Source organism: Balaenoptera ricei, chromosome 12, assembly GCF_028023285.1.
Source record: "Balaenoptera ricei isolate mBalRic1 chromosome 12, mBalRic1.hap2, whole genome shotgun sequence".
Classification (NCBI taxonomy): domain Eukaryota; kingdom Metazoa; phylum Chordata; class Mammalia; order Artiodactyla; family Balaenopteridae; genus Balaenoptera; species Balaenoptera ricei.
The window spans coordinates 86,944,889-86,966,862 of record NC_082650.1 but is presented as its reverse complement, the minus strand read 5'-3'; the positions used below and the strand labels follow the sequence as shown (position 1 = coordinate 86,966,862).

Here is a 21,974-nt window from a genome sequence, read left to right as displayed (position 1 = left end):
TGCCGGCAGCAGTGGTTGCAGGGTCTTCCAGGAGAACGTGGACTCAGAGGAGGAGGTTTCCAGGGAGCAAGGGTCAGCGAGGGCCAGATGTGGGGAGTGGAGAGGGCGGAGACTCAGAGGGGTTTGTAACCAGACCCCTGGTTCTTTTCAGAGTCAGTGTCATTATTTCCCTTCTTCTCCCAACAGAAGCGGGATCGCCCCCCCGACTGTCGTTTTTCCCCACGGCTCTGCTGTCCCCGAGAAACCCTCTGGTGATCTGTCTGGAAAGCATTTCAATTCACCAGTCATTTGTGGAGCGTTTGCTCTGTGCCAGCGCTGATTGAGGAGACAGCCGCGCCCCCTTTCTGACGGAGGATGGGGGGACAGGGCCTAGGCAGTCAGTGTGGTGCAAGTGTGAGCATGTGGGGCGTGCCCGTCACACTCAGTGCGTTCACACGCCGACAAAAACCAAAAATGACATTACTGATAGGAAGGCACCTGGGAAGGCTGCCGCTTTGCAGCCCCTGGATTTGGGGGGAGGAGTTGGGAGGCTGCCTGGCCAGGCGGGGCGGGGGTGTGGGGGTGCGGGGCCGGAGGGGTGGGGCCAAGGGGGGCAGGTCGGGGGGCTGGAGGGGTGGGGGCCGCGGGGGGTGGGACCGCAGGGGGCGGGGCCGAGGGGGCGCAGGGCAGCGCGGGGGGAGGGGGCTGCGCCTGGCTCGTTGGTGCGGCCAGCCTCACCCTCTGTGCCCTCTTCTCGGGAGGCGGGGCAGCTGCCCCGGGGAACTGTTTCAACCTTGGACGGGGTAGGGGCACTGCTTCTGTTTGGGGGAAACCAGGAAAGGCTGCTCAGAATGGTTATAGCAATTGAGTTTTCCGGCTGTACCACCTGACTTATGTTGAAATCCTAGTCTTATTGTGTCAAAATCTCTGGAGGTGATGGGGGTGTTAAACTGAGACACTTTATACAGCGCTTGATCAGAGTACCCGGCAACAGAACTTAAAAGTGTTAGTATTAATAGTGTGTGATTAAAAATCCAAAGTGTTATATTCTTATTTCCTTTTAGTTTATACATGGTATCATTCAAAGGCATTTGGAATGGGCCAAGAAGAAGACACTAAATATTGTTTTAAGTACTTTGTTTACCTGTACTCATTTGGGTTTTTGCTGTCAGGTGAGTTCTGGCATAGCCACGATTAATAGAATGGACAGCTACATGGGAGGCTTCTAGATGACAGAAGTGGCCTTCACGACGTTGTGATATTTGAAACGCTCCCTTCTTTCTAAGCATCTGCCGGTGTCGTGATGTGAAGGAGGCCAGGAACCGCGCGCTGGGCAGGTCTGCTCGTGTGAGATGCAGCACCGAGTTTTAACAGCTTGCTTTCTTTGGCTCAAAACGGCTAAGCTTTTCTTGTGAATTTCTGCTATGTGTGCAGTATAAAACAGTCATCTGCCAACTCGGTTTTCAGACCAAACATTAGTCTGAAATCTTAGGGTAACGTAGAAAGAAAATAGTTGCCCACAAGCAGCTAATTGTAGGCTTGATGCCTTGCCTGTAAAATTGAAATTCCTTCCCTGTTTTGCTGCATTGTCCTAGTTTCTTGTTTGCTCATTTCCTCTTCGAGGGGTCCTTTGTGCCTCTTTATCGTTCTTTGTGGTGGTGTTCCAGCTAAGTGTGTGCCGGTTGCCTCAGGCTGTTCTTGTACTCTGGCGCTCCCATTCTGTTTGTGTCCACCGGCTGCTGTTTCTGCATGTTGATGAGGGGGCTGCTCGTCCCCCCCCCCGCCCCCCGCCCCTGCAGCCGAGCGGGGAGCCCGTGCGCACTGGGAGGTGCTAGGCGCGTGCGCAGACGGCCGCGCCCGCCCTGGAGGCGCTGCGTGGCCTGGCCCTTGGCTGCGCAGCCCCTGGGCGGGGAGGTTTCCATTGGTCTGGGTGTGTGTGCACGTGTGCCCACGTATCTGTGCACTCTAAATGTAACCGTGTGGATTGAACTGTTTTTCTTACGTTATAGTGATAATGTAAACATTTACACTGTTCAAACCATTTAATTTGAATAAGACTTACTCTTTCTAAATCTTTAAATGTTTATCTGAAAAACTGCTTTTAACGTCTTGGCATTCTATGGCTTTTGTGGCCTCTGAGCTTCCATTTGATCGGCGGCCAGCACGGTGCCGCTGGTGAACCCTTGACGGAGAGGCCGCGTCGAGCTGCAGGGGTTGTGACGGGGCGGCCCGCGTCCCGGGTGCCCCTCCGTGGCCGCACCGGCCGGGCCCCCCACTGTACCCCGAGGGGATGCTGGGCCTGGCAGGGGGATGGGGGCGGGGGGGGTGTGGAGACGGGCTGGCGCGGAGTGGGTTCGGAACTGTTGACGCCACTGCTTCTCTAACTTAGTACCAATAATTGTTAACTGTGTAAGGGCTGGTTTTTAATGTTCAGACTTTTAAGTGATTTCTTTATCTACAGCTGTAACTACGTGGCTTTTGTGCAATGTGGCTTAAAGAAAAGAGCACTCACTGGTCCAGGGCTCAGAAGACTTCGTTCTAGTACAAGTTTTGCTGCTTCGCTAGGGAGGCGACATCGAGTCTTTAATCTCTCTGTGCCCTGGTTTCTGTAACTGGGGGTGATGGAAGGAGACGCCTTCTCATTCTCCATGGAGACAGAAATGATAACATGGAAACGTTCTTTTAAAAAGTCCAGGAAGCAGGTGATGTTTATAGTGATGGTAGTGATAACTAGCCTTCCCCTGTCCTTTTTAAATACTGAAAATAAAAAACACAAGTTTTGAAACGAATTGAAACAGTCTTTTGTAGAGAATGTGTTTTAGCAAGACAAATGTAGTAAGTCAAATTAGCCGACATTGAAATCCAGTGGGAAAACTCATTGGGAATTTGTTTACTGATTTTGCAAGGTCGAGACGTTTTCATGTAAGTTAAGCATTTGTTTTTTGACGATTCTGTGAATGTTTAGCTTTTTTAGTAACAAGGAGAATTGATGGGAGTTCTAATCCGTCATATTAGGGGATTGTGTGGGGAGAAGACTGGGGGACTTTGAACAGACTTAAAAGACTGTACTACTTTGAACAGACTAAAAACTTCTGAAACATGTTCAGCTTATAAAGTAATGCAAATGCATTATTTGCTTGTAGTCAATGAGCCTCTTGGTTCTCACACAGTGCTTTCCGAGCTCACTGGTGTTGTATAAGCTAATTGACATGTCCTGGGGCAAAAAACAGATTGATACCTTTTTCCCCAATTCACCAAAAATAATAACAGTAGTAATAATAATAAGTTAATGATAGCATTTTCTCATGTTTAAGGGTTTTTTTTAATATAAATTTGTCCTAATTGTTAGTGTTTGCTATTACTTGAAACAGCAAAAAGTTTTAACTGAAAAACTGGGAATAGTTACTTATGCTCATTTTTACTTTTGTTCCTCTTGGTTGTGGTTTATCTTGGAGGACATGGGCTTCTGTCTGTGAGTTTAAGTTGCATGCAATACAGTCATATTTTCTGCTAATAAAGCGCTTCCGTGTTCACGTGATAGAATGAACGTGTCTGTCTGATGAGGTTGTCCCCCTGTCCTCAGCTCTGCAGCTTAGGGGTTCAAGCACCACTGACTCACATGGCAGTGTTATTTGAGTTTCTTTACCGAGTTGTGGATGGCACAGAGATGTTCCTTTAGTTGTGTTTTTAATCTAGAATACCCTGTCCTTCTAAAATATTTTATTTCTCGTTCATATTACCTGATGTACTACACATCAGGTAAATGGAATGTGGAATGGGCTGGAAAACATAAAATAGCACCTGAAAGAAGTCTAACTTCAGAATGAATGTTGCCACTTTGAATGAGCTAGAAATGGAAAAAATTACTTTCATGTATGAGTCATATTTGAATTCTTTTATGTCATGGTTGGGTGTTAGCTTAAAGTTCTGTATATTATAAATTAGTAATAATCTACGCATTCTTTTATTGCTTCACCTTTAAATTGTCCGTAGTGCTTATAGAGATATAACATGTGTAACGCATAAACGTATGTACTGAGTATATTTTTTTCATGGCTCTGATAACGTGATATCATGGAAAATTATTGATAAATATTTGCAATTGGTTTCTTCCAAACTAACCTTTCATGGGTTTCACACACACTTTTATAAATTAAGTAGTAAAGAATATTTTACTGTGACCATTTATTCATTGTAATTAACGATAATTTGTTTCACTGAAGCTTAAACAGGGAAATAAAAGATACTAATTTCTATAGTTACACCTCAAAAAAGAGAAGAAATCTGTGAGTCTCTGTGGGTTGTGATAGCAGTACCTAGTACGTGGTAGATCTTCCGTTCAGTCTGTCCAGCATTCAAGGATCTACTCTGTGCAAGACGTCTTGGAAGACGCCTCATTTGCCCTTGAGGAGTGTGTGGCTCATCAGAGGCGTCAGGGGAGGCTGTAAAAAGCTGTCACGTGGGAGCTCGCTTAGGGCATAAGTCCTCGGAGATTGGCGTTGTGGTGTTCTGAACTGTTCCTTGGGTCGTGGCCACGGAAGACTGAGCCGTGTGAGCTGTCCTGCTCCCTGAAAGCCCGTGCTTGCAAGCTCCCTGCACCGCCCCCCACCCGGCCCCCCACCCGACACTCGTGAGTGCTGGACCGGCGTGGGGGGTGGGGGGGACACGAGAACTCCAAGGGCGAGCAGGAGGCCGATGTGGGGTGTCGGCGCCGCCCGGCGGCTCGGTGCCCCCAACACCGAAGGTGCCGCGCTTGGATACAGAGAGGGTCTGTTCCAGTGTTGTGTGGATACTTCCTACGGAATCAGTATATATAGTGTATGTTTGTTTTCTTTCTGTCCAGTTTTTTTCCTTATGTAACTTTAAAATTTAACATTTCAGACATTTTAAATCATTAAAATGTATTTCCAAGGTAGGTAAACGTGGTATGAAGTAATATTGGAAACACACACACACACACACGTGCGCGCGCACACACACGTGCATATTCATGGAGAGGCAGCCTTTGTAGGAACATGGAATCATATCCCAGCTTAACCAGTGACCGCAGAAGTAGTGCCAGTCTCACAAGGTTATGGGATTAAATGAGTTAATATACGTGAAGTACTCAGAACAGCACCTTACGTGTAAGGAAGCATCAGGACACAGAATAATGTCAGTAGTATAATACCGTTTGTTAAAAAGGGGTTTGCACATATACTTAGACACCGGTGGGTAAAGAATATTTCTTCGAGAACAAACAAAACTGGGAATGGTTTCTTTGGGAAAGAGGAGAGAGCCTGGGGTAGAAGGAGGGCGTACATTTTGTTAACTTTTTGAACTTCTAACCATATATTTTTAGAATAAAGCCATGTTTCAAGTAATTTAAGAGATTCTAGAATCTTTAAGACAAGAATCTGTTTTTTTCAGACGGCCCTGCTGAGGTGCCAGTGACTAATGGGAACACAGCCACGGGACAGGCCTTGAACGACGATCTGGACATCTTTGGACCGATGATTTCTAATCCCTTACCCGCAACTGTCCTGCCGCCAGCTCAGGTATGTGTTAAGAGTATGGTTTTACACTGTGTATTTTTTTTTTTGTAAAGTTCCAATTTTGAATTGTTTCTAACTTGAAAGCCTCTAGATCTTTAGGCCAGGAGTTGGCAAACTAAGCCTGCAGCTTGTTTTTGCAAATAAAGTGTGATTGGAGACGGCCACTCCGTTTACTTACACGCTGTCTGTGGCCGCTTTCACACTGCAAAAGCAAGCTGAGTAGTTGCAGCAGGTATTCTATGGCCCACAGAGCCTAAGAGTCCCTGTCTGAAGTTTGCTAACTCTTGCTCTAGGCAAACGGTGTTTAGAATGAGTAAGTGGGAAAACTCGGACTGTTTCAGCCTTGCCTGCGATCCACAAGGTTACTTACTTCAGAGGTTTTTGAACTGTTCGGTGTGTGAACATGGACCAGAAGCCCGTAGTTCTTTTCTTGTGCTCTGTCGAGCCAGCCCAGGACGGTGTTTCCTTCCGGGTGCAGGAAAACCGAGAACGAGAAATTCTAGCAAACTCAGTACTCATATGCTTTTTTCTGAAGACACATTATTTCTTAGCCTTAAAACCTGCCTTTTTTTATTTTAATGATTTTTTAAAAAATTATTTAGCACGTAATATTAACGATAAAGATTTTTAAAAAGTATCAGTGGTAAAGAAATTTTGACTTGCCTTCTTAACATTACGTGGAATTTCTTTTTCTTTTTTTGCCTTTATTCTTTTTTTAAAAAATTGAAGTCTAGTTGATTTACAAGGCTGTGTTAGGTTCAGGTGTACAGCAAAGTGATTCAGTTATACATATATGTTCTTTTTCAGATTCGTTTCCCTTATAGGTTATTACAAAATATTGAGTATAGTTCCCTGTGCTATATAGTAGGTCCTTGTTGGTTAACTGTTTTATATATAGTAGTGTGTATATGTTAATCCCAAACTCCTAATTTATCCCTCCCCCCCTTTCCCCTTTGGTAACCATAGCTTTGTTTTCTATGTCTGTGAGTCTGTTTCTGTTTTGTAAGTAAGTTCATTTGTGTCGTATTTTATTGATTGATTGATTGATTGCCACACCACGCAGCATGTGTGGGACCTTACAGGGATCGAACCCGCGCCCCCCTGCAGTGGAAGCGCGGAGTCTCAACCACTGGAATGCCAGGGAAGTCCCTGTGTCGTATTTTAGATTCCACATATAAGTGATATCATATCATATTTGTCTTTCTCTGACTTACTTCACTCAGTATGATAATCCCTAGGTCCATCCATGTTGTTGCAAATGGCATTGTTTCATTATTTTTATGGCTGAGTCATATTCCATTGTATATACGTACCACATCTTCTTTATTCATTCCTCTGTCGATGGACATTTAGGTTGCTTCCATGACCTGGCTATTGTAAACAGTGCTGCTATGAACATTGGGGTGTATGTGTCTTTTTGAATTATGGTTTTCTCTGGGTATATGCCCAGTAGTGGGATTGCTGGGTCGTATGGTAGTTCTATTTGTACTTTTTTAGGGAACCTCCATACTGTTCTCCATAGTGGCTGCACCAATTTACATTCCCACCAACAGTGCAAGAGGGTTCCCTTTTCTCTACACCCTCTCCAGCATTTATTGTTTGTAGATTTTTATGATGATGGCCATTTTGACCAGTGTGAGGTGGTACCTCATTGTAGTTTCGATTTGCATTTCTCTAATAATTAGAGATGTTGAGCATCTTTTCATGTGCTTTTTAGCCATCTGTATGTCTTTGGAGAAATGTCCGTTTAGATCTTCTGCCCATTTTTGGATTGGGTTGTTTGTTTTTTTGATATTGAGCTGCATGAGATGTTTGTATATTTTGGAGATTAATCCCTTGTCAGTCACATCTTTTTTTTTGTTAAATATTTCAAATATTTTTTCAGCTTTATTGAGGTATAATTGAAAAATAAAATTATATGTTTAAAATGTATAACGAAATATGTTGATATATGTATTCGTTGTGAAAAGATTCCTACCACCAAGTTAATTAACACATCTATCATCTCACAAATTTACCTTTTTTTTTTTTGTGAGAATGCTTAAAATCTACTCTCATTGAATTTCATTTATACAATACAGTATAATCAACTATAGCTACCATGTTATGCATTAGATCCTCAGATCTTACATCTTATAACTGAAAATGTGTACCTGCACCCCAGCCCTTGGCAAACACCATTCTGCTCTGTTTCTATGGGTTTGCCTTTTTTTTTTTTTTTTTTTTTTTTTTTTAAGATTTCACATATAAGTGATACCGTGCAGTATTTGTCTTTAAGGTGAGATATTAATATATAACTTTCAGGGACATAGGTTACTCTTAAGCATACAATTTAAGATTCTGTTTTAAATTTACAAATAAGCAACTAGTTTGTTGTAGGAAAGTATAATTTTTGAGGTAAAATATTTCTCTTTCTCTAGAAAACCTGAGCCAAATGGGAATTGTTTGGATGGAAAGTTTTAACAAGAAAGAACCAATGTCTTATTAAGAAGACGAATTACATATATTTTTATTATATCTATTTATTGTCATTATGATACTCATTGTATAATTAACGCTGGAATTGAGCAAATAGATTTCTGAGGAATCATTAGTTTAAGTGGAGCTTTATCAAAAGTTATCTTCAGCATTACTGTTTATTTTCAGAAAAGATAGCTTTATTTTATGGCTTTGCCTCTTCTCCTCCTTCCCCCAACACATAAAAAGAGGAACTAAGTGTTGCTAGTATTGTTTCAGTTAACATTAATTACCTTGTGAGCGTGTGCAGGCGTGGGTATGCGAGTGGTAGTAAAAAAAAAAAAGTCTAACGCTAACATTTTGGGTGTGGAAAGCAGTATTTGGGATACTTGACAGTCCGAGCGTGAAGAGCAGCGTCTTTTGGTCTAGCGTGCTAGCGGGGCGTCCGGCCGGCCCGCCTTCCTTGGACTGCACTGCGGGATGGGCGCCGCCCTGCAGCTGCCTGCGCGCTAGACCCCACGGCCAGCCCAGCCGGGGCCCCGTGAGCTCTGTGCGGTCGGAGCAGCGAGCGGACAGTGCGGCCCTCAGCCCCGCTCCGTGTGCATGCCTGCGGCTCCTCCTCGTGCCCCCGGCGCTGCCCTGGCGTCTGTAACTGAGAGCAAACAGGGCGGGTCTTCAGAATCACGCCTCATTCTTCTTCCGGCATGTGTTTGGACCGAAATTGTGTCAGTTCAATGGAGCCCTCTAAAGTAGTTTGGTGAACAGAATTGTCTTCCATCCAAACTACACGTAAAGCCTCTAATCCAGACATGTTGTCAAAATAATGTCTTTGAAAATTGGGGGAGGGAGGGAGAAGGTGGGTTAAAGCACACATTTTACACACACACACACTGTACATAGTTTACTAATTTGGTGGCTTTTTATGTTGTGAAATTGAATTGGACCCCACTAGGCATTACTCTGAACCCTGCTTCTGTCAGTCCTGATTTTCTGAGTGTGGTGCAAATCCTGGTTGAAGATTTCCCCTCACGGGAATATGAGCTGGGTTGATGTGACCGTCTGCTTTCCTGTGTGGCTGTGCGGTCTTCCCTGAGAAAGGGGCTGGGAACGCTCAGCTGGCCCGAGAGCACGCGTGTACCAGGGGTTGAGGGGCGTCGTTCCAGTGTCCCCCAGGGTGACACGTAGAAGCCCTCCCTTTCCTGTTCTGTCCATAATATCCACATCCCCACAGCTTCTAGACCCACGCAGGTGCTGTGGCCTGTCCTCGGTGTGGCCCCAGATCCCAGACGGCCAGAGAGCCTTCGGCTGGGGGTCCTGCGGCCTCTGGAAAGTGCGCACCTACAGGCAGCAGTGGTTCTCCTTTACCTTGGAGTGGCCCTGCCGGCCCGTGGGGCGCCCCCATCACCTGGCCCGTAAATGGCCGTTGGAGCACCTGCTAGCCAGGCTGGCTGGCGTGGCTGTGCTTAGACTGTGTCCCTGTGGAGGCAGGTGGTCATCAGAAGAAACGTAGGCGCCTGGAGCGCGGGGCTGCTCTAGCGTGAGGTGGATAATAGCAGCTTTCCCAAGCACTCGGGGTTCTCGCACACGTCTGTGTCCCCCTTGGGGAATAGACCGCAGGGTTTGGAGCAGCTTCTTAGTTGAACAGAAGCTACACGTGCAGGAGGATCGTCTAGTGAGGCGGTTGCTTTGTTATCTAGCGGCATCAGCAGTCGGCACTGCTGGCTGCAAAGTGCTGCTTGTGGCCGGCCGCACGGCTGTAAGGTAGCTCCCCGCAGGCCCAGAGAGGGCGTGGCAAGGCGGAGCGACAGGCCCAAGGGCACTGTGGCGAGCCTGCAGGCGGCTGCAGGGCCCGCGCGCTGGGCCTCCGCCTTCCGCCGCTTCATTGGCACGTCACGTATATTTGATTCAGGCCCACTGTTGTACTTGAATTCCATCATGTCCGGTTTCTTACACATTTCAGATCTTTTGCAGAATTATGTGGCTTTTTCTCCTGTCTTAAAATTCTTGCTTAATGTCATAATAGATTCAAAATATTGTTCTGCTTAAGTTAGTCTGTGAGCATAATGCTTGGATGCCAATTTATTGAAAGGTTTTTTAGCCAAGGCATTGAATGTTTGATTTTTTAAGAATTCAAGCCAAATCATGTACACTATGATTTAACTTCTACTTGCTGCTCACCTCGTTCTGTAGTTTGAGAAGACTCTTATCCAGTTCTTACTAGTCTTCATAGACTTCTTTGAAACTCTTCACATCTAAGTCAATTCCCTATACGCAAATGTGACTGAATATTTAGTGACCGCAGAGATCATTAAAGTGGGGCGTCAGTTGTGACTGTGTAGTACTGTGTGCAAGATACAGGAGATGGAGTGAAGTTTTTGTTTTGTATCACAGTATCCACATGCTTATCTGTATTCGTGTGCTTGCCCCTGTCCACAAGCGGGATGCAAGGTGTAGGGGAGAGTGCAGGTGGTCGCAGTTTTGCCGGACCTCATATCTGGGTAGACTGGAAGCATTCTAATGTTGCGGTTAAAATGCGTTAGATTAGGTTCATAAAAATATCATGATGTCGCTTTTGAAAAACAAAACCTTTTCTTTGCCTGCCCAAAGAAGACAAAATCAGCCATTGCAGGCCCCTCTTGCCGTCTGCTGTAGTTGTAGAAATGTTCTTCATTCCAAGGGATACCAGTTCTTGGCAGCAGTGATTGCTGCAGGAGATGTGCGAGCATCTCCCGGGAATGCTGGTCCTCAGGCAGCACCACATGCCTGTTGTTGAAGCCACTGTGGTCAGGATGTGATGGGCAGAACTCAGCATCAGAGAGGTTCTATCGACTCCTTGTACGTTAACAAATTCAAAACAGGAAATGTTCCTCTCTCCTGCATGTAGGTTTTGCATGGGCTTGTCAGTGATTCCCTTTAGTGTCACCATGTTACCTTCTACAGTTGTTTAGTTTCTAATTTCACAACTTCATTTGGATTTCAAGGAGTGGATGAGGTGTGTTTTAGTATGCAGAATTCGACAGCTTGTTTTGGTATCTGTCTCAGGGGACGTCCTCTGTACCAGCAGCTGCCGCTCTGTCTACAGTGACATCTGGGGATCTGGATCTGTTCACTGAGCAAGCTACCAAGTCAGAAGAGGTGGCCAAGAAACAGCTCTCCAGGGACTCCATCTTATCTCTGTACGGCACAGGGACCATCCAGCAGCACAGCGCTCCTGGTAACGCATTTGAAGTCTGCTCTCAGTGAACTGCAGTGGCATCACTAGAAGTGTATCCTTTGTGCTTATGTAATGTCAATTATATTTCTTCCTTGTTTTTCCTGTGTGATGAGTGCTTTTGTTGTTGCGGTTTACACAACTACAAAACTGAAATGAAAGAAGCATTCGGATTAGAAAGCATATACAGGATGCACAAAACTTTATTCATTTAGGATTAACAAGCTGGTCCCATGTCACTTAATATTGTTTCACAAGCCTTATAGGACAAGGATTATCTTTGAAGAGTTATTTAAATTTGATTTGCGTGAAGTTTATAACTCTGTACAGTATGGTATTCTTTCTGCAGGTAAACAGTAAGTCTGAAATATCACATGAAATCAAAAAAAGCTTTGAGGTTTTCTTTTTTAATATAGTCAAAAAGAAATACTAGCACGATAAAGATTTGTGTTTGCACAGTTTTAATCTCTCATTTCCTCTAAAATAATGGGCTGTATTTCACATAAGAGCTGAAATTATATGACGTCTCAGCTGCTTCCATTAAAACCAGAGACAGTCCACTCTGACTTGTTTACTTGGTAATGAGAGACCAGTGGTGCAAATCAGCAGAAACACACAGTCTCACGGTAATATAGTCTGGTCTTCACAATGGGTATTTTATGTAGCTGTTGCACAAGATTGCTTTATCCTAATTAGACCTGCTCAGGCTCGTGACTGATTTGTCTGCTTCCTGGAGGTAGCCGGCTCTGAGGGGGTAGTGTGAGCTGGTCTGAGCAACAGGAGCCGCCAGACCGGAATTCAGGTTTTCGCCGTGGGTAGTTCAGGAAGGTGGTCTTCCTGTTTCTGTGCTGACAGAGGTGAGCGCAGCGGCATGCGGTAACCCTGTTCTCTTCATTTGTTTTCTCTGCTTGCTTCTTCTGCTGCAGGTGTGTTCATGGGACCCACAAATATACCGTTTCCCTCACAAGCACCGGCTGCATTTCAAGGCTTCCCGTCCATGGGCGGGCCTGTGCCTGCAGCTCCCGGCCTCGCGGGAAGCGTGATGGGGCCGAGCGCGGGCGTGATGGTGGGCGTGCCCCTGCCCAACGGCTTCATGGGAAACGCACAGACTGGGGTGATGCCACTTCCGCAGAGTGTGGTCGGCCCCCCAGGAGGGATGGTGGGACACGTGGGTGCAGCCCAGAGTAAGTTTGGCCTGCCGCCAGCTCAGCAGCCCCCCTGGAACCTCTCCCAGGTAGGGTCCTTTCTCTCCAACTTCTCCAAAATCAGAGAAACCAGATCTTTTTTTCTAAATGGTTTTATTTGTTTTTAAATCTAACAATCTGGCAGAAAGAACTGAGTAGGGATAATGTTATAAAAGGTAAAAACTGTCTAATCAAATAGACAAATGAGCCGTCATTGTTCCTGTATTTAGAATATTCTGTAGAGAATGTTAAGCACTTTTTCATTTCTGATTATAACACAGCTGTAATGGTGAATGTCCCTCATTTGTTTGTCACAGCTAGAAATCATCTTGGGCATCTTTTGAAATTAGCACCAAGCTTTAAACCCAGCCCCCTGGTGGGTTGTTTGTATAGATCACTTTTAGACCAACCTATTTTCACTAATAATTTTGGGGGTTCTTGGAAACTTTCACAAATTAGAAAAAAATCCAGCCTCATATCCTCAAAGCACTGTTTTTGAGAGATCTAGGCTGTGCATGGATTTATAAAAAATCTTTTTGTTCAAATACATTTGTAAAGTTGTATTTTCTTCTTACTTATAGTCACATTTATGTTTAAAAAGAATATACACTAGTTCAAGAATTCCCGTAAGATACGAACCAGTCCCTATTTGTTTCCTACATCCCCTCATATTACAAAATCCTATTTCCGCCTAAGTTAGTTTAGAGCCAGGAGATGACATTTTAGTATTACCTCTTTCAAATCCATTCTGACTTTCCTCTGGCTTCACAGACAGAGGCCTCAGACGTAGGTTCGTGGTCCCACTCTTCTTCCTTGTACACTTCCTTATTTGCTGTTCCTCTGGTAGTTTGATGCCCTTGACTTCTGTTCTCGTCAGCATTCAGGGAATAGTATATAGCAGTTTCTCACCGACATTAGCAAAATCACTGTATATCCCATGAATGTCCCAAGTTATTTTTTACTATCACTATTTCAAGGAATATCTATATGACATTGGTCTGTGCACTCTGGGAATCTCAAAAATTGTAAGTGCCAAATGTCAGTAATGGCTTTTGTGCAGCCGGAATGGTGAAGCAGACCCAGCTCAGGTTAGGGTGCCTGCTGAACCCGGAAGGACTTACCCCACCTTACTTCCCGGCACGCCGAAGCGGGTGCTCTTCTCCAGCTCTCTCTTGGTGGGGTCTGCTGGCCATGACAGGTACTAAACGTCCTTTAGTACCTAGGAAGGAGTGACCTGCCCCTCCAGACACTGTGCCTCCTCAGTGATGTGGTTAGTATTAGGGTTTCTGAAGAACTAAGAACTGCAAACGGTTGAACTTTACTAATACAATCCAACCCTGAGCATAGGTTTTGAATCCACTCTACTTAGTGGTAAATCTCCTTGCCTTTCCTTCATTTACCATCAGTCTTAGAAGTGAGAGCACCACAGGGGAGGGTTAGGAGGCTTATGTACACACGACTCCGGTCTGGAAGAAAAGCACATGTAATCTTACACCTTTTGTCATATAATAGGCGTTTATATGGTTGGCTATAGCAAAAGAAAAATATGTTTTATGACCTTGTTTAATATTTAGAAAGTATACAGAGCTATTTAAGACCTGAATAAAGGCAGAACAATTGCCATCATATACAATTCATAATTTTGGAGTAGTTTACTTTCAAACATTTCCTTAGTCCTTAGTAGTTAAACTATAGTTGAAAGTATATCCTAGAAAGTATATAGTTGAAAGTATATGCTATTATAGTTGAAAGTTCGAATAGCAGACTCATAGCACATCCAGATGTGAATCCATAGATTGCTTTGGTACTTTTTCCAGTGGTTAATCTTTGGGGGACAAGAAATTGAGTCCAGAAAATGAATAAATATAAAATGATTTGAGACCACTTTATAGACAGGGCTGAAAAGCGGAAGGAAATAGCAACCAAGAAGGGAACACGGTAGCTATTTGCTTTCTGTGGAGAAAGCATCGTGTGGTCGTCTGCTTTTACCCCAGGGCTCAGACAGCTCTTCACATGGATGAAAAATACTTAGAGTTGCTATCAAGCGTCCGTGTCTCTCTGAGTAAATCAACTTCGAATAAAGGCCCGCTTCTACTAAAATAGGCTGGCTATTAAAAATGTCTAGCAGTGGCTGAAGAAACCAGGCCTGAAAAGTGAAGGATGCCTTTTGTGTGTTCACAGGTGAACCAGCAGATGGCTGGCCTGAGCCTGGGCAGCGCAAGCCCCGCGGTGGGCTTCAGCCAGCCCCCCGGCACCACGGCGGGGGCAGCAGGGTGGTCGGGGGGCTCGTCAGGCCAGACGCTCAGCACACAGCTGTGGAAGTGACCCTGCAGCACGGCCCACCGCGCTCCCCCCCACCCCCCACATTCCTGCGGAGATGCAGCCGCGTTCCCCTGTTCATTCGTGTACATAATACTTTTTTCTTTTTTCCCCGTTTGTTCATATTAAGAATTATCTGATTGATTGATTGATTGACCGTGTTGGTCTGTACTGATGGATTAAATTTGCTGTGGTGAAAAGCAGGTTGAGAAACCATTTCATGTCGAGGGCAGCTTTTGCTCACATTTCCCAGGAGTTCATAGACACAGTATCTGGGAAGCTGCTCGGTCAACGTGCATAATCAGTTTCCCTGTCGATGAAATTATAGCTCTCGTGTTTGCATATAAGGGAAGTAGCTATCATGTTTGTTAGTAATACCTCTAACAGTATGAACCCCACCCCCAGATTAGCCAGTAATCCTGTAGGAAGGTACTGTATGATCAAATGTTGTTTAATCATATAAATAGAATGTCAATGTATCACTGAGCACTGTTTTCTAGTGTATCCAGATTCTTTTATGTCGTCATTCACGTCACTGTGCTGTTGCTATGATGTGCTTAACCGGGAACGTGGTTAGAGAAAGGAAGATAAACCTGGATGTTACTACAAAATTAGTTGTTTAACGAATGTTTGAAGAAGTCAGATTTTACCTGCCTCCCTTGTAATTGGGATCTCTTCCTATGTACACATAGTGCTAGCAAACACGAGACCTTTCTCTGCACTCGATGCAAACAAACAGGGTAACTAAACAAGCCACTTCAACCCTTGAAGGTGTATCCAGGTTTATGACAGTAATTGTGTTTACATTTTATGGTGCCTAGTACTGACAGATGTCATATCCCTGTATTAAACAGATGAATCCATAGACCTTTTTTTGTGGGTTTTATTTCCTATGATATATACTGCCACCAATCTTACAAAAGTTACTTCACGTTGCAAAGTCACAAATTGGGAACGTGTTGTTGACAGAATACTTGTCATCTGTTTGTTTGTTTGTTTTGAAAACCTGTTCAGTTCTACCAATTAATTATAAAGCCAAATGGGAAAAACAGTATGTAAGAAGATCCTCAGAATGGTACTAGCCTGCGTGCCATTAGCTGTGCTGTACAGAGACCCTCCGGGTTGGTTGTCAGGGAGCATGCAGAACAAATGGAGACAAGAGCGGGGGTCTCTACCCGCGCTCAGCTTCCGGACACGACCGCCCTGTAAGCAGGTGCCCGTCGGGAGGAGAGCAGAGCAGACGGCCCCCGGGTGCCCGCAGCCCTAGCCCGCACGCCCGCCAGAGCACCCGCTGCGGCTCCGTCACACCTCGATCGTCACCGCGTCCAGGTGGTACTTGGGCTCGTTGGCGAGGTTCACCTTCTCTGTCCGAGTGTGCCACACGAGGACCTGCGGGGAGGAGACCTGACGGGTAGCCACGCTCTCGAGGGACACACGGCAAGGTCAAGCGGCACGAGTGGCTCTCAAGGGACACACGGCAAGGTCAAGCGGCACGAGTGAAATGAATACCTTGGTGCAGTTACTTGCTTTCGGTTCCAGTTCCTCGACGGTCGTGATCTGCTTTAGAAAGTCAGATTCCTGCATCCCGGGCTGGGACCCACGACGCTTAAATACAGCTTTGGGGTTGGACAAGATGACTTGAAGGCTTACAGCAAATCCTTTGTGAAAGTTTAAAAAAAAAAAAAAAAGTCTTTAAAGTGAAATACTGGTGTACTTCTTTTTTCTATATAATCTCGGTCACATCAAAACCCGTTATTTTCAGTGTCTACCGTGGGCCAGGTCAGTTCACAGAGGTGAACAGGAGCGTTGCCTGCACCATCACAGTCTCAGAAGGACAGCCCACCTTTACAATAGAGCACGTCTGCCGCCCTGATCGAGGCTGTGTGTGGAGGGGGTGGCTTCTGGACACTGCGTAGCCTGTTGATGACAAAGGGTGCACGTCGCAGAGGCCGTCACCCCCCCGCCCCCCACCCCACACGTTTGGCCTCTGGGAGTAACTAGAACTAAATACACCTGAAAAGCACACAGACTCGCCCTGCCTGTCCCCGGGGAGCAGGCCGCCCCACTTTCCTGCCTGTCTTCTGACATCTCCATGTGTTCCTACCAAAGCCAGCGCTGCTCCGATGGACCCGGAGGTTAGAAGATGGAGGAATCCAAGTCTGGTCAGTTAGCTGGGAAATGAATACAGTCATTTGGTATAAATTTCCAATTTGATTCAATCTGAAAAGCGGGGCGTGGGGGGCTGGAAATCAGTGCAGGAGATGATATCAGGCCATTTGGCAAATTTGGTTTTTGTAGTTCATTTTTCAAGGAAACAAATGAGTGTCAATTTCCTTAAATGGTTTGGTGTTACGAAAAATCATTACTCTTTAGTCTGTAGTTTAACAAACTCTGTGTTACAGGCTTAGCCATTAGGCGCTCCACAAGCCGTCTCTGGAAGCAGCTGTCACAGCTGTCCTAGCTGTTGTGAAAGTCTGCACCCCGACCTCTGCTCTTCACGACTAAGCTGACACTGTAAAGCCAGGCACCCTTCCAGAGTTAGGGGGATCAGTCTCCAGGAACGTTTTCTTAGCAACTTTTTGCCCTTCCCTACGTTAACTGAGCTGACTTAACGCTGCTTTTTGCAAACGCATAGTTAGCAAAGCTAGTATCAAATGATGCCCGTCAGTCGCGGGGGAGCTGTGAGCAGAGCACAGCCAGCATCTCTGAACCTCTCCAGGTGCGGGACTGCAGACCCACGCTCCCGACCCCGCTGCCCCCGTGGGAGAGCGCACCACGAAGCTGCCTGCAGACACAGGTGGGGACCGCAGGCGCTGAGCGAGCCCGAACACGGAGACGGGTGCTGCGGAGCGCTGGCCCGAGGCCTGGCCCGGGGTCTCCACCGATCCCGGCGGGGCAGCGCGTCCCGGCGGAATTCGGAGTCAGCACCTCCGTTTTCTCGTGGGTCCCTGCGGCTGAGAACCGGCCAAGTCACCCAGCCTCTCTCGATTCTGAAACTCCCCCGTTTCCTCACCCACAGGGGTGGCGTGACACCCCCTCCCCTCACGTCTGATGTGAAATTAGTGAACAGAAAGACTTCACTAACTGCAAAGCTCTGTTCAGAGGACGCTAAGATAGATAAATGCCAATACCACTGTAAATACTGTCACGAGGGGAGATGGCATTAGCCACCGCTTATGGCTGGAGAACAGCGTTGACGGGAAGAGGCTCAGGAAAGTTCCAGGCCACCCGCGTTTCACCCCACTTGGCTAACAAGTCTGAAGCCTTCCTCGGATGTGGCTTCAACAGCCCCGGGCCCCAACAGGAAGTCAAAGGTTCAAATTAACACAAAAAAAGTGACTTCTACTAGGTCAACTCAGATCTTAGGATGAAAAGATTTCTGGGGTTTTTTTCATGTGCTTTAAGTAAGCCTCATCCTTTTTTTCCTAGTTCAGAGTCTGCCCTTTTTAACCATACCGAAGCTCCTGGTATATTTCTCACATGGCCTCAAGGTACTGATTTTATTTCCCCATTCTCATAAAAAAAAAAAAACCCAGGATCCGAGTTGCGCAGAAGTCATTGTGAAAATTATATGAAGCCACTTGGATCTGACTTCCTTCGTTTTCCCTCAGACTAACATTCATCATCGTGACCACTGAAGGATTCAGATTAAGAGTGTCTTCTTGCTTTCTGTAGCTCAGGAGTATCCTGCTAGCTCTTAAAGCAGTTATATGGCGAAGTCTACCGTTCAGGCAGAGCTGACAGCCAGCTGTGAAGCTACACCCCGCTTTGCTGCAAGGCCCTTTCCTGGTCCCACTGGAGAATGGGGTGCAGGCTGGCAGCCTGGGGAGAGATTTGGCAGGCAGCCGGCTCACCACCGCGGCAAAGTGGTTTTCTATTTAGTGCAAAAGCGGGAGGGGGGCCATTCAGACACACCTCTCCTCCCCCCACCCCCCAAGCCTCCCCTCTACACTGTCTTCACCAGGCCCTGCTCTGTGAGCTCTTCAAGGGAAGCAGGTCACAGCAGCACCGGGACCCACTCGAGAACTAGGCCAAGCCTTGGGCTGCCTTCTGGGGAACCCTCTGACCTGCTGTGAACCTGGAAGTTAGACAAGGAGTTTTTCGCTCCTAAACCATTGCTTCCAACCCAAGATAGGTATCTTGAGTTTTCTTCATTTCCAAGCACTTAACGCCCCAAGTATCGTATGTACCCTTCCCTTTTGTCAGTGAAATTAATTTAGTTTTACAGATGTTCTCAGGGACTTCCCTGGTGGTGCAGTGGTTAAGACTCCACGCTCCCAATGCGGGGGGCCAGGGTTCAATCCCTGGTCAGGGAAATAGATCCCACATGCATGCCACAACTAAGGAGCCCACGTGTCTCGACTAAGGAGTGGGCGTGCCACAACTAAAGGAGCCCGCCTGCCGCAACTAAGACCTGGTGCAACCAAATAAATAAATTAATTAAATAAATAAATAAATAAATAAACCGGATCATTTAAAAGAAAAAAAAATGTTCTCAGAAGCCTTTGAGATACTAGGAGCTTTATAAAAATCATGGAAGTAGGAGTCTCTGTCCTGGTCAGTTGTGTAAAAAAGTGCAAATGAACACTGGTTATTCACAGTGAAAGCAGGATTTCCTGGCTTCTTCAGGTGGACGGGGTGGGTGGTGGGGACCCAGTCCCTCCCAGTCAGAGGGACCGCCTGGCTCAGTGTATGTTTACCAATGAACAGATGCAGCTCCAAGTCCATCAGGCCATTTCCGCTTACTTACGGACAAGATGGCGGAAGCAACAAGGACTGTCTTAAATAGCGAAAAACCAGACAAAACATTTGAAAAACTAGTTTCTAGCCCTGGGGAAAAGGCGCACAGCTGACAGAGATCTCTGAAGGGAAGAGACAAATGTGAGCCCTACAGTTGCCCCAGCTTCCCGCCTGAAGGCTCCACCCCTGGGAGGGGGACACACACAGCTCTGCCGTCTCCTTGAGCTGAGGGAATAGAATGGAGAACTCGGGGAGGCCAAGACAGCTGGAATTCAGGGGGCGTCACCCGAGAGCAGAGAGTGCGGCTGTCTGCAGAGGGCTCGCCTCCAGTGCCGCTGAGTCTGGTGGGTAGATGCTGGTGAGACTCCCTGAGTTCAAGGAAGGAACCACTGGAAGGAAACAGGTGGATGGGTCAGTCCCTGGAGGCCACTCAGGCCTGGGACAGGCCACGTGCCCCACGGCCAGGGCAGAGTGGGCGACAGCTGTGGTGCCCCGAAGAGTGCCTGCACGGCCACTGGTCTACTGTGAGGCCAAACTAGCCCTGAAATGAAGGCTTAGCTGGTTTGCCCAACACTTTAAGCCAGGAAAGGATCAAAATGTTCCTAAGTAATGTAATTGTATCCCAGAAAAAAGCTAAAAGTAAATTAAACAAATACATATATAACACGCAAACATATAATTATACTCACATATACACACCCGCGAGTATATGTGTGTGTATATATGTATGTAAAATAAATATGTTACACACTTTATATATAGAAATACAATGAAATATAAAGAACAAGACACATTTTTTTTTCTAGAACCTAGCAACATAAAATTTTTTATGCCTGAGATACAAAAATGACCAGATGTGCAAAGAAGCAGGAAATTATAATCCCATAATGAAAACTCAGCAATCCCACTCCTGGGCATATTTCTGGAAAAAACTATAATTTGAAAAGATACACGCCTCTCAACGTTCACAGCAGCACTATTTACAATAGCCCAGACACGGAAGCAACCCAAGTGCCCATCAACAGATGAATGGATACAGAAGATGTGGTATACATACACAATGGGATACTACCCAGCCATAAAAATGAATGAAATAATGCCATTTGCAGCTACATGGATGGACTTGGAGATTATCATATTGAGTGAAGTTAGTCAGACAAAGACAAATACCATATGATACCACTTATGTATGGAATGTAAAACATGATACAAATGAACTTACTTACAAAACAGAAATAGACTCACAGACATAGAAAACAAACTTATGGTTACCAAAGGGGAAGGGGAGGGGAGGGATAAATTAGGGGTTTGGGATTAAAATATACACACACGCAGTAGATATAAAATAGATAAACAACAAGGAAGTGCTGTACAGCACAGGGAACTATACTCGGTATCTTGTAATAACCTATAATGGAAGAGAATGTAAAGAAGAATATATAAATATATAACTGAATCACTAAAAAAATTATATAAATTTCATGTGCACAACATTATATTTCAACTTCTGTATACACTACAGTGTGCTCATCAGCAAAAGTTGACCCTCTTTACCCATTTGGCCTTCCCTCTACCTACTTTCCCCTCTGGTAACCACTACTCTGTTCTCTATATCTGTGTGTGTGTTTGGTGTGGTTTGGTTCATTTGTTTCTTTTTAGATTCCACACATGAGTGAAGTCATACCATATTTGTCTTTCTCTGACTTATTTCACTTAGCATAATAGCCCTCAAGGTCCATCCCATGTTTTCACAAATGGCAGGATTTCATCTTTTTTTGTTTGTTTTTGTTTTTCTTATGTCTGAGTCCATTGTATATACATACCACATCTTCTTTATCCATTCCTCCACTGAGGGGCACTTAGGCTATTCCTATATCTTGCCTATTGTAAATAATGCTGCAATGAACATAAGGGTGCATGTACCTTTTCAAATTAGGGTTTTCATATTCCTTGGATAAATACTCAGAAGTAGAATAGCTAGAAAATTAATTATTCTTAAATTCTTTTAGGAATCTCCATACCATTTTCCATAGTGGCTGCACCAATTTACATTCCCACCAACAGTGTAAGAGGGTTCCCCTTTCTCCACACCCTCTCCAGCATTTGTTTTTCTTGCCCTTTTGATGGCAGCCATTCTAATGGACATGAGGTGATACTGTGGATTTGATGTGCGTTTCCCTAATAATTAGTGATGTTGAACATCTTTTCATGTGCCTGTTGGCCATCTGTATGTCTACTTTGGAAAAGTATTCAGGATGTTTGGTTTTTTGTTCTTGAGTTGTATGAGTTCTTTATATATTTTGGATATTAGTGCCTTATCAGATGTATGATTTACAAATAGCATCTCCCATTTGGTGGGTAGTCTTTTGGTTTTGTTGATAGTTTCCTTCACTGTGCAGGAGCTTTCTAGTTTGATGTAGTCCCAATTGTTTATTTTTGCTTTTGTTTCCCTTGCCTGAGGACACACATCCAGTAAGATATTGCTAAGGTCGATGAAAAAATATACTGCCTATGGTTTCACCTAAAAGTTTTGTAGTTTCAGATCTTACA

The 21,974-nt window shown here is 45.3% G+C and overlaps 2 protein-coding genes across 3 annotated transcripts in view; one reads left to right on the top strand and one right to left on the bottom strand.

The window, feature by feature from the left end:
- SMAP1 (small ArfGAP 1) overlaps nt 1–15,551 on the top strand; it is a 152,627-nt gene extending 137,076 nt beyond the window's left edge. For both annotated transcript variants that reach the window (XM_059941815.1, XM_059941813.1), the window contains 4 exons: nt 5,389–5,516; nt 11,013–11,184; nt 12,108–12,415; nt 14,547–15,551. In XM_059941815.1, the coding sequence (XP_059797798.1) occupies nt 5,389–5,516; nt 11,013–11,184; nt 12,108–12,415; nt 14,547–14,690 (752 nt within the window). In that variant the 3' untranslated portion in view covers nt 14,691–15,551. The remainder of the gene's footprint in view (nt 1–5,388; nt 5,517–11,012; nt 11,185–12,107; nt 12,416–14,546) is intronic.
- A 200-nt stretch (nt 15,552–15,751) lies between these two features.
- The window catches only part of B3GAT2 (beta-1,3-glucuronyltransferase 2), a 74,690-nt gene continuing 68,467 nt past the window's right edge, over nt 15,752–21,974 (bottom strand). The window contains exons 3-4 of the mRNA XM_059941816.1: nt 16,194–16,342; nt 15,752–16,073 (exon numbers count right to left, since the gene is read on the bottom strand). Coding sequence (XP_059797799.1) covers nt 15,987–16,073; nt 16,194–16,342 — 236 coding nt within the window. The 3' untranslated portion in view covers nt 15,752–15,986. The remainder of the gene's footprint in view (nt 16,074–16,193; nt 16,343–21,974) is intronic.